The 12,661-nt window shown below is 41.3% G+C and overlaps 1 protein-coding gene across 1 annotated transcript in view; it reads right to left on the reverse strand.

Moving 5' to 3' along the window:
• The window catches only part of NOTCH2 (notch receptor 2), a 179,877-nt gene that overhangs the window by 80,193 nt on the left and 87,023 nt on the right, over window positions 1-12,661 (reverse strand). The window contains exons 3-4 of the mRNA XM_072644543.1: window positions 4,995-5,254; window positions 2,584-2,919 (exon numbers count right to left, since the gene is read on the reverse strand). Of these exons, the coding sequence (XP_072500644.1) occupies window positions 2,584-2,919; window positions 4,995-5,254 (596 nt within the window). The remainder of the gene's footprint in view (window positions 1-2,583; window positions 2,920-4,994; window positions 5,255-12,661) is intronic.

Consider the following 12,661-nt stretch of genomic DNA (forward strand, 5'->3'; position numbering starts at 1 on the left):
TCTGCAGGTTTTACACACTTTATAGTTGAAGAAACTGAGGCAAACAGAGGTTAAGAGTCTTGCTTAAGGTCATAAGGCTAATAAGTGTCTGAACTCAGGCCACAGCCCTCTCTGATGCTCCCCCTGCTTCTAACCTACAGGAGTAAGTCAACATCTAAGAGCCTCAGATTTGCTATTTATAAAACAAGACTGAAAGTACTTGCACTACCAACCTTGTAGGGTGGTCATGAGGAGCAACTGGAATATAGTAATTAAAACAAGGCATTATATATGTGTTGTTGTTATTATTATTATGAATAGGCCAGGCATCTTATCTCTTGCTGAACACCGAGTGATTTCCTTTTTTTTCTGGAGAATGTATTATTCTGGTTTGATAGATCCCTTCCTGTACACACTCTCAGAATTCCCTAAGGTCCTTATCCTCACTGATGGATAACAATGCAGAGAATTTCAGTGAATAATCACTCTCTCCTAGCTAAAAAAACTTCCTTTATTGACTTCTCTGACTTCCTGGCATTGTCTCACTGCCAAGTCAAGCCCCTGGCTCTAGGCAACTGTTAAAAGGCATTTTCTACAAAGTGAAAGAGCTTTTCTTCCCCCTCCCTCGTGAAGGTTTATACAACATCACATTTAAACTCAATCATTAGGCCCTTTGGACTTCTGATATATCCAAATGCCAGAACATATAGAAAAGCAAAATGTTCACATTCAGATTATTTCCTTAACCCTTAAAATACTAACAAAAGAAAGGTGTGAAGACTAATGATTTCCTTGAAATGATCCTTTCTGTAAGCATGATGTTCACTGAAAGACTGTGGGATCGTGGAAAGAGGGCAGGACCCATGAAACTGGGGTTCAGATACAGCCTCAGGTACTGACAGGCTGGCACATGTAGGTGCTTAATAAAACCTTGTTGACTGAATGATTAATAAGTCATAAGATCGTGTGACCATGGAGTCAAGTCACTCAATCTTCTAAAGCCGCCATTTTATTATCTGTAGAACACGATAGCCCTTCTGGAAGGCTTATTGTGAGGAAATAACTTTGCATACCTTAAGACGCTTTATTAATGTGTATTCATAATTTAGAGATATAAAGGACCTCAAATCTCAGCCCCTATTTAAAAAAAAAAAAAAGGAAACTGTGATGCAGAGAAGTTAAGTGACTTGCCCACCAGGGTCACAAAGTCTAAGTCAGGATCTGAACCCAGATCTTCTTGACTCCAAGTCCAGTGACAATCTACTAAGCCACAATGTCTACTTTTATGATTTACAGTAATGTCATTATCAATAGTGTGTTGTTGTTCAGTTGTTTTTCATTTTCAGTGTCTGACTCTTTGTGACCCCATTTGGGGTCTTCTTGGAAAAGATACTGGAGTAGTTTGCCATTCCCTCCTCCAGCTCATTTTACAGATGAGGAAACTGAGGCAGACAGGGTTAAGTGACTTGCCCAGGGTAATACAGTTAGGAAAAATTTTCGAAGGCTAGATTTGAACTCAGGAAAATGAGTCTTCTTGACTCCAGGTCCAGTGTGCCACCCAGCTGTCCCTATTAATGATGTACTAGCACACACTAACGAGTCACATTTATTCAGAGGCCAATGTGAATACATTCCCTGCCTTTTGAATGTAAGAAAATTGAGAATAAAAACAGATTAAGCTCTAAAATAGCATATAATTATTAGGAAGGTTTTTAGATGAATATAAATCCATAATCATTCAACCCAAATTGAAAAATATTTTCAAAACCTGTGGCTTTCAAATGGAAAAACCTTTCTTCCTTCCCATTCACTTCTGAGAGTAAAGGGTATTCATAGAATTTAAGTGTTTCCAACTCCCTCTGGAAAGCAGGGGAGAGAACTTTTTTTTTTTAGGCAGTTCTGCTTACTTCACAGATTTTCCTCCCCTGCAGTTTTCTTTCTTTTGTTTTTTTTTGTATTACTAAGACACTTGTATAAAAACAGGATTGTTGTTGCTTAGCAATTCATCTGTTCCAGCTGCTTATTCTCCAGCTCCAGTTAAAATCCTCAGTTTCTGACATTCTAATTATTCAAACAAGATTCTTCAAAGTTTATTTCTTCCTCATTTCCAAAGGTACATTAAGACCCCTGACTTCTTTACATACCTAATTGTATACCCTGTATACCTAATTGCAACTTCTTAAATGTTAGGAGTGGGTAGGGGTATGTGTATAGAAATGTATAGTGGGATTCTGTCAATAAACAGATGTGTCTAATATTCAATGCTGTCTTCAGATATATCCTTTACTCTTTTCCCATGCCTGCCCCTTTCCCAGAACTCTATTCCCCAACTTTCTCTTTAAAACATGCAATAAAAAATTTCCTAGTCACCCATCACCATAAATACTGACATGGTAAATTATCTTATGTTGATTTATCCACCATAAAGTGTCCATAAAAATGCTTTCCTCACCCCCCCCCCCACTGTAACATCATTAATCATAATCTTTATACTTCCCCTTTTCCATGACAGGGAGCCTCCTTCCCTGATATGGGCTGAGCCCCACCCAATCCCACCCTCAGTTGATATCTCTCCAGACCCAGGGGGCTCTAACAGCTCCTTACCTGGCAGGCAGTTGCATTCGAAGGTAAAGTCACCAGTCTGCCGGCAGGTCCCTCCATTCACACATGGTGAGGGTGCACATGGCACATAGGGACTATCACAGTGCTGCCCAGTGAAACCCTGTGGGCATTGGCACTGGTAAGAACCTGGCAGGTTGAGACATGTGCCACCATGTTGGCAGCGCCCGGGTGTTTCACATTCATTCAGGTCAGTGTCACATCTCTGTCCTGTGTAGCCCGCTGGGCAGCTACAGGAGAACTGGTTGGCTATTGTGGAACAAGTGCTCCCGTTTGCACACGGCTGAGACAAGCAGGCGTCTATCCACTGGCAATGCTTTCCTGTGGGAAGGATAGTCACACTTAGCAACCTGACAAAAATAGGGTTCTTCCAGGCTACCATTCCCCAACTCTATTCTCAATACCAAACACACCTTGTTAGCTGACAAAGGGATGCACCAAATTCTTCAACCAGCAGATATCAAAAGCACCTTTGGAAACCCAGTCTAAGACTAAGCATCCTTCAAATGCCTCCTTGCACACAAGTGTTCCAAAGTACTAAGGCAATCTCAGCAGAATGATCAGAATTCACCAACAAAGACCATGGAGCTCTGAGACAAGGGGGGTAGTTACTATTGTAGGTTAACTTAGTAGGAGCCCCAATAGTTACAGCATCAGGGGAGGGCATGGACTAATTAAATAATAATTTTGTTCTTCAAATTTCAAAGATCTAGGATTTCACCAATACTGACACTGTTCCCTGCTGATGAAGCCCACAAACCTACTAAGCCTCAATAGAGAGTCTTCATGAGTTGCAAAAATAAAATCACTCCCTGATGGCCATGATGGGGTCCTTTAACCTTCTCCTGATAGGGATGTTTGCACTTGTCACTAGGTCTAAATTCAGAGTCTTTTCCAACATGGTGGGACCTTTCAGAGCTTGGCCTTTTCTATTCCAGCAGCTTTATAACTCCCCATGTACTCTGCAATCCAGTGACACTTGCCTCCCTACTCCCTACTCCTCCCATAAGACAAGCCATCTCCCAATGCCAGGCATCTCCTTTCGCTGTCCTTTGGCTTCATTCAAGATTCCACCACCTACAGGAAGTCTTTCTGGAGCTCCCTGAATGCTAGCACCTTTCTTCTGTCAATCATCTCTAATTTATCATATGATATAGTTGTTTCCCTATTGTCTCCTCACTAAATTGGGAATTCCTTAAGAGCAGGGACAGGTTTTTGGCTTTCTTTATAGCCTCTATTCAGCACATATGTCTGTGCCCAAGTACACAGTACGTGCTTAAAAAATGCTTGTTAATTGACTGACTAAATGCTAGGGTCACTTCCTCAGCATGAGGAGTTTGTGGTGGACATTTGTTAAGCCCTTAATAATTTCTTTCTCACTCTTTCTCTCTTCTCTCTCTCTCTTTGTCTTTCTCATTCTCGCTCTCTATCTCTGTCTTTGATTGTGTCTCTCATTGTCTCTCTCATTCTTACTCTCATTCTTTCTTTCTTTTTTCTCTCTCACTCTCTCTGTCTCTGTCTCTCTGTTTCTCTGCCCTCTCTTTAATTCCCCATGGTAACCCTGTAAAATCAGCAGGGTAGTCACTATTATTTTATACACAGGGAAATGGGGACTCAGAGAGATTACAAGGCTTACAGAAGGTCACACAGCTAATCAGTGACCAAAATCCAGTTCCCCTGCTTTTAAGTCCAATGCTCTTTGCACATCACCATACTGCTCTCGCAATGATGACGTTTGCTGAGGTGTGTGGCAATACGCGTACTCTTTAGATACTTCCTTTTATTAGGAAGGAAAGAAGAAGTAGTGAGCTCTTCTTAAAAACAAACACTCTCTGAGAAACAGCTTTATCTAGAAAGGTTTGCCCAAACCCTAATCACAACTTCATCTACAAGTCTGGCTGAGGGACATGGATAATTTTGGCTCACTTGCCCAAAGTGAGAAGGAAAAGGAAAATCCAGAGCTGTGCCAGAAGAAAGGCAATGATCTAGGCTCCCACACTCCCGTCCTGCCTTCCTTATATATACACCTCTTCTTTTCTAGTGGTAAGAACAATGAATTGTCCTTTAGTGACTGAGCTAAGGTAGAGAGAAGAATGAGGGACAGCTGTGCTCCTGGTCTTGGGATGATGAATTCTCTGTATTTCAATTTCTGAAGGGCAAATCATTCAGACACATCACATTCCTGCCAGGTTCCTCAGCCATTCCTTCATCATTTCTCTCTCTTAAAAGGCCAGAGTGGAAGCAGGTATGTATCTTTGGCACAGGTGGAAGAAAATATCCCATAGACCACCTATTCTAAGGGAAGTCTTTAAGAATAGACATCAAGAACCATCAAAGACAAGGGATAGCCTCCCATCAAGAGTGAAGGAGGCACTGACCTGAGTCCCAATCCCTACCTGTACGGCCCAGTGGGCAGATGCATTCATAGGTGTCTCGGCTACGCATTTGACAAGTGCCTCCATGCTGGCAGGGACGGGAGACAAAGCACAGGTGGGAGGTGGAGTACTGGCAGTCCTCACCCGTGAAGCCTGGTGCACAGCGGCACGTGGCTTTCCCCTGCATGGCCAGAGCCACACAGGTCCCTCCATTCTGGCATTTGGTCCTGTCACAGGGATCCAGCTGCTGGCAATACTCCCCCAGGAAGCCTGCTGGACACCTATGCAAAGGAAAGAGTTGTCCATAAAAACATGACACTACAAGAAACCTTTTTATTTGACAATCCTTGGCTCAAGCAATTTCATACATCAATTTCCCTTCAATTTCATTCCTGTAACAAAGACCACAGTCCAGGCTTTGGCAAAGAACACAAAGTTTAAATGAAACAGATGAAAACATCAATGTAGGGAAATTTCAGCATTGGGGCTCACACATATCAGAGGACTGGAAGGGACTGGTTCATGACTGAAGAATGTCCTCATAAGTCATCTAGTCCAATGACCTCATTTTACAGATGAGGAAACTGAGGCCTAAAGGATTTAAGTAACTTGTTCAATATCACAGAGGTAAGAAGCAGCAAAGCTCGGATTCTAATCCAATTTCTCTAACTGCAAATCCAACGTTCTTTCCCCTAAGTCACAATGCTTCAGGTGTTTAAGCATTAAGGTGTTAATATCTTCTGTTTCATGTCTCAGGGAAGAGAAGAGGAACAATCCCTAGACTTAGAATGGGCTTGAGGCCTGGCTGTCACCTAAAACTCAGCAGATCTAAAATTAGATTCATCGTCTTCTACTCTCAAAATGGTCTACCACCCAATTCCTTCTCATTGTCCCAATCATCCAGGCTCCAAACTTCAAAGTCATCTTTGACTTTCTTCTCCTACCCCTACCAACGTCCTCCATACAATATTGTCCACTGAGTCCTATCAAGTGTTCCTTTTCTAGGTGTCCCTCATCCCCTCCAGTTGTAAGTAGGACTCTTAACTGTGCCAGGGTGAGCCAGGGTTCTTCAAAGGTTTACTAGCCAAGTATAAGAACGAGTAGACCCTACCAAGCTGGAAGATAAGCTCTTTGAGAGCAGGAACTGTTCCATTTCTGTCTTGGTATGCCTGGGAACTAGCCCAGTGCCTGCCTGATATACAGTAGGTGTTAAATAAATGATTGCTGATTAATAGTAGGGACACAATGAAAGCTGAGAACCTAAATGCTGCCTTCATTTGATGATCAGCCTATTTAAGCTTAAGATCGTCAGAAGGTTGGTGACCAGGTAGTGGCATTCCCTAGTCACTACAACTCATGAAATTGTCTATTAAGGTATAGAAAAGTCCAGGGACACTTCTCAGATTATCAGAAGCTGATGCGCATGCACACAAACACACAATTTTTATCTTTTGTAAAAGGACCAACACTACAGAAAAACATTTCAGACACCAGATATCCACTTGTCAGTGATGTGGTCAAGGGGAATTCTCATTTATCTGTGAGCTGGATGTCTAGAGTTCTCTTCTAAGCTCTGATATTCAGGCAGTCTGCATCAGCTGGGGAGAACTCCACACTGATTAAATCACGAGTCATCTAAAGTACTGAAATAATGTATTTCACCTCCATTCCTTTCTCTTCATCCCTGCAGCTGATGCCTTTGTCTGGTCCTTTCACACCTCATATCTAGGCTACCATAGTAGCCTCGTAGGATTTTTCCCTTGCTTCCAGATTCTCTCTCTAATCTACTCTGTAATCTTACTAAAAACCATTTTCATTATGACCTTTCCTAGATAAAAAAACCTCCAACAGTTCTCCATGGCCTACAGGACATCAAGGGTTCAAGATGTTTCATGATCTCTCTTTTAGACAAGTTGGTCCTTTTACTATCTCTAAATATAACTCACTCACTTCTGCCTCTGTGACTTTATTTCTGAGCCTTTGTTTCCCCACTATAAAAACAGGAAGGCTGGACTGCATGATTTCTAAGTTCTCTGCCAGCACTTAATATTTTAGTTATCATTCTTCACCTGAAGGGTCCCACCTTACTTCTCTTTGGTTAGATCATTTTTTTTTTTGCAGCAAGAGGGGTTAAATGACTTGCCCAGGGTCACACAGAACTTAAGTCCTCCTGATTCCAGGGTAAATGCTCTATTAATTCTATCACTCTTCAAGGTCTAGTTCAATTCCTCTCTCTTCTTTTAACAGCTTTTCCTGAGACTTAAGCCCTCTGTTACCTCCCTCTTCTGAATTTCTACCTATATGTACCAAGGAGCTCTAATAAGGAAGATACATTATGAATATCCCTGTGTCTGGGATAGTTTATATTTGACTATCTATGTGAAACATAAGTAAATGGATTCTGTGTGGTGTGTTCCTCTATGCACATGCACACCTAGTATAATTTGCAAGGACTGCAATTATTTTTCCTCTGGAAGGAAGGAGTAGATAAGTCAGTTAAAGAAAAGATATTTCCTAAGAGGCCATGACAACAAAACAGCTACCGACTGATGAGAGATGGAGGCTTCTGGGAGGAAGGACAGTCACAAGGGGCAAGGAATCTACAATGGCAGCATCCAAGAGCCAGGAATGGTTTTAGATTCCTAGCCAACCATGGATGGATTCTCAGGAGAGCAAAAAAGACAGTCAACATCCTGGTCAAGGCTCCAAAAACTGATAGGACACAACTGAATACAGGTGTTTTTACTTCCCCTACCCTTTACCCCCACATCTAGGTGGCTCAGGAGATAGTGCACTGGGCTTAGAGTCAAAAAGACTTGAGTTCAAAACCAGCTTCAGACATTCACTAGCTATGTGACCCTAGGCAAGTCACTTAACCCCATCTGTCAATTTTTTTTTTTTTTTGCCAATGGCAAAGGATTCCAGTATCTTTGCTAAGACTACCCTATGGACAATACTTGTGTCCTATGATCCACAGGATCATGAGGAGTCAGATGTGACTGAACAACAACACCCCTTATACCCATTCCAGCTGCAGAGGCTGTCCAAGCCTTACCTATTGAGGTTATAAATGCTTGGAGGAGTTCATAGTCCAAATTATTCTAAGGATAAAGGGGGATAAGTATGTGTTCTCCAGGAATGTGGCTCATGTTCTCTTGATTTACTATTCATTTTGAGGTCTGGATGAATAGTCTATGTTTTGTAAACTATTTATAGGTTTTGGTCTGCTAACAGACCTCAAAATAAATGACCATGCTAGCCTCCCTAAATAAGATCTAATCCCTACCCTCAAATAATTTACAGTCTAGAAGGGAAGAGGACAAGAATGAAAGAAAAGCACACCATATTAAGAAAATACTGAGAAGGGAGAGATTACTTCTAATTGGAGGCATTAGAGACTTGATGGAGGAAGTAGCACATAAGTCCACCCTTGCAGGATCAGGAAGCAGGCAGAGATTAAGAAAAAAATACATTTCAGATATAGGAAATTATGAGAAAAAAGGTAAAAGAGTGAAAAAGAACAAGCTGTGCTTGAGATACAGTGAACAGTCCAGTATGTTGAACAGAGAGATCATCAAAGGGGAAAATTGTGAAATAATATTGATAACGTAGGCTGGTGTCAGTAAATTCAGGCCTTTATAGGCAACAGAGTTTACATTTAATTTAGTAGGCAACAAGCCACTAAAGGTTTCTGAGCAGGAGTGACTTCATCAGAGGGGGTGTGTGTGTGTGTGTGTGTGTGTGTGTGTGTGTGTGTGTGTGTGTGTGTGTGTGTGTGTGTGTGTGTGTGTGTGTGTGTGTGTGTGTGTGTGTGTGTGTGTGTGTGTGTGTGTGTGTGTGTGTGTGTGTGTGTGTGTGTGTGTGTGTGTGTGTGTGTGTGTGTGTGTGTGTGTGTGTGTGTGTGTGTGTGTGTCTCTGTGTGTATGCGTGCGTGTAGGGAGATCAGTTAGAAAGCGATTCCAATAGGTTTATCCAAGCAAGAAGAAGTGAGAACTAGTGTAGGATGGTGGTTATTAAGAATTCATTCACTAAATAAATATTTACTAAGCACCTACTGAGTGCTTAATAAATAAAAACACTGTGCTCAGAGCCAAAGGAGGTGTCACATAGGAAGGAATGGAAAGGAAATAAATAAGTGGCGGAGATATTATAAGGATAGGAAACAGGATTGATAAATGACAGAATGAGGGAGGGATAAGGAAGAGACAGGACTCAAAGATGACTCAGGTTTCATGACTGGGAAAATGGTGGTACCATAAAAAGAACTAGAGAAATTAGGAGTAAGGCGTATCTAGGGAAGTGATAATGCATTCAGTTTTGGTGTGTTCGGTTTAAGGTGCCAATAAGTTATGGTGATTCCCAGCAAGGAATCTAGGTCTGGAGTTCAGGAGAAATGTGAAGGCTATTGATACAGACCTGGGAACCGATCATACACCTCAAGATGATACAGTGAGAACAGGAGAGAGCAACAAAGAAAAGAATGTGAAAAAAGGATGCAAAGAACAAACACTAAAAGTAGACCTATATTTTTGAGGAAAAGCCAACAAAACATGTGGAAAAGATATAGTCAGAGAGATAGAGAGAGAAGCATGAGAATACCGTATCACACAGAGAGATAAGCATGTCACAATTTTGTTGTTTAGTTGTGTTCAACTCTTCATTACCCCAAGGACCACAGCCTTCTATCCTTCACTATCTTTTGAAATTTGTCCAAGCTCATGGTCATTATTTCTATGACACTATCAATCCATCTTATTCTCTGCCATCCGCTTTTCCTTTTGCCTTCACAATCCTTCCCAACATCAGAGTTTTTTCTGATGAGTCCTGTCTTCTCATATGGTCAAAATAGTTAAGCTTCCAGCTTCAATATTTGACCTTCTAGTGAATAGTTTGAATTATTTTCTTTAAGTATCAAGTGATTTGATCTCCTTGCCTTCCAAAGGGACTCTCAAAAGTCTTCTCCAGCACCACAATTCAAAAGCATGATTCTGCGGCACTCAGCTTTCTGTATAGTCCAACTCTTACAGTCATACATTGCAAAATGGAAAAACCATTTTGACTTTATTGGCAAGGTGATGCCTCTATTTTTTTAGTATGCTGTCCAGATTTGCCATAGCTTTCTCCCAAGATTCCATATTTGATCCTTAATATTTGCAGATTGCTTTTGTGTTTGTTGTGTTAATGTGAGTTTTTAGAGGGAGGGTCTAGGACTTGTATGGGCGAAGCTTTTATAGCTCAGTCATTCAGTCATGCCTACTCTTCATGACTCCATTTGGGGTTTTTTGGCAAAGATAATGGAGTGGTTTGCCATTTCCTTCTCTAGTTCATTTTACATCTGAAGAAACTGGGGCAAACACAGTTAAGGTGCCTAGGTCACACAGGCAGGAGGTGTCTGAGGCTGGATTTGAACTCACAAAGATGAGTCATCCTGACTCTAGGCCCAGCATTCTGTCTACTGTGCCATCTAGCTGCCCCAAAGCAGGTAATAAATAGTGTTAAGTGCTTTAGGGAATCCAAGAGGATGAGGAGACAAAAACGGCCTACGACTATGGCAATTAAGAGGTCATAAGAAACCTTTATGAAAAGTTTCAGGGCAGTGGTTAAGGCTAAAGTCAGGTTGCAATGAACTAAGGAGTACGTGGGTTACTAGAAGTAGAACCAGAGAGTGCAGACTCTTGGCTTGGGGCGTGAAGTCCAATTCAGTGAGTATACATGAGCTATTATGGATGAAATCTTAGTCATTGCTCTGGACTCAGGGTTGAGAACTGAGTAAGCACTCAAATCAATGACTGACTGCTTGATGTTCCCTGAGCTATAGGAGAATGGTTCATTCCTTCACCTTTACCTTCAATGTGTGCCTGACTACATACTTCATTCAGCTCCTTTTCCAACCCCAGTCCTCCATCTTGTCCTGCTGCAGCCAAATGTTTCTTTCCTCTCTACCTACTCTTTCTATAGCTCTCTGAAATCACCTTATCACCTCGTAGAAACTAGTGCTTGAGATAAGCAATGACTTCCTCCTTAACAAAACCAAGTTCTCCACTATGTGATACCAATCATCCCACTTTCCCTCTAGATGTTTTTTCTACACTTGACTACATGGGTCACTTCTACCTTTTTCATTGCCATCTTCTGATGATTTGTCCCAATTCTGAGCATTTTCATTGGCTGTCTTCCATGCCTGGAACACTCTTCCTCCTCATCCCCAAATCCTAGCTTCTTTCAAGTCTCACTTAATGCCCCATCCTCTGCAAGAAGTCTTTTCCACTCCTCCTTAACCTGAGTGTCTTCCTCCTGACATCACCTCCAGTTTATCCCACAGGTATCTTATTTGTATGTGGTTGTTTGCATGTTGTCCCCCCCATTAGACTGTGAGCTACTTAAGGATAGGGACTATCTTTTGCCTTTCTTTGTACTCAGTGTACTCTTTGTACTCAGTGCTTTGTGTAATGCCAGGTACAGAGTAGATGCTTAATAAATGGTAGTTGAATGACTGACAGGATCCTGTCTCAATTTTTAAGAAAAATTCATAATGAAAGGAAATGCTAAATTTCTGTTAAATGATGGTGAAAATGAAGAAGTAGTTTCTTTCTCATTCAAATCACCAGACCCCCCTGAAATCTATCCATGAACTGCTTGGGGGTGTCTGTGAACCCCAGGTTAAGAATCCCTGATTTAGAAATTATCTACTTTTATCTCTCACCTTGTGTAACAATCCCTTGTACAGCAACAAAATTCAACTTGCACTTATAAAGCATCTACCACGTATAGATTTTGAGCAAAACATTTGACAAATTCTCTCACAGCATTCTCTGGGAAAAAATGGAAGGATATGGACTATCTGATTATAAATTCTAGTGGATTTGCAAATGTTTAAATGTACAGACTCAGAGTATTTATTAATGGTTCAATGTCAACTTGGCAGTAGGTCTCCAGTGGAGTCCAAAGAGATTTGTGTTTGAGTCTATGCATTTTTAACATTTTTTATTAGTGACGTGGATAAAGACATAGATAAGCTTGCTAATCAGACATGCAGATGACACCACACTGGGTGGGAAGAGTCGGGATCTAAAAAAACCAACAAAAACCAAAATCATATGGACTAGAGCCCTAGGCTGAATCTAATAAAATTAAAAGCTATGAAGATAAATGTAAACCTTATACTTGGGATTTTCTTTAAAAAAATCAACTTTACAAGTAGAGGATGTGGGAGGTATGGTTAGTCAGCAATCTGTCTAAAAAAGATCTGGGGATTTTGGTGGACTGCAAGGTCTATGAGTCAACAATAGGATAGGGAAGCCAAAAAAGCTAATGCAACCATAAATTGCATCAAAAGAAAGTAATGTCAAGGATTAAAGGGGTGGCAATCACCCTGCACTCAGCTCTGTCATGACGAGGAAAACATTGATAAACTATAATGTACCCAAAAGACAGCAACCAGGACAGCTAAGGGCCTCTTGTCTAAGCTAGTTGTTGTTACTATTGTCTGTTCTTCGTTCTTGAACTGCACCATGACATCAGAAAGATGGTGCCCTGACTTGCTAAGTGAATTGGATTTCGGGGAGAGAGGGCTGTGCACAGTCACCAGACTAGACTAGACTAGACTCACTTTCTCTTCCAGAGTCATCTGGTGCAGATATAGATCAGGAGATCTGGAGATGGCCCCAGATGTGCAGGGGCATCATAGC

This window comes from Notamacropus eugenii, chromosome 2 (genome assembly GCF_028372415.1).
Source record: "Notamacropus eugenii isolate mMacEug1 chromosome 2, mMacEug1.pri_v2, whole genome shotgun sequence".
NCBI classification, from domain to species: domain Eukaryota; kingdom Metazoa; phylum Chordata; class Mammalia; order Diprotodontia; family Macropodidae; genus Notamacropus; species Notamacropus eugenii.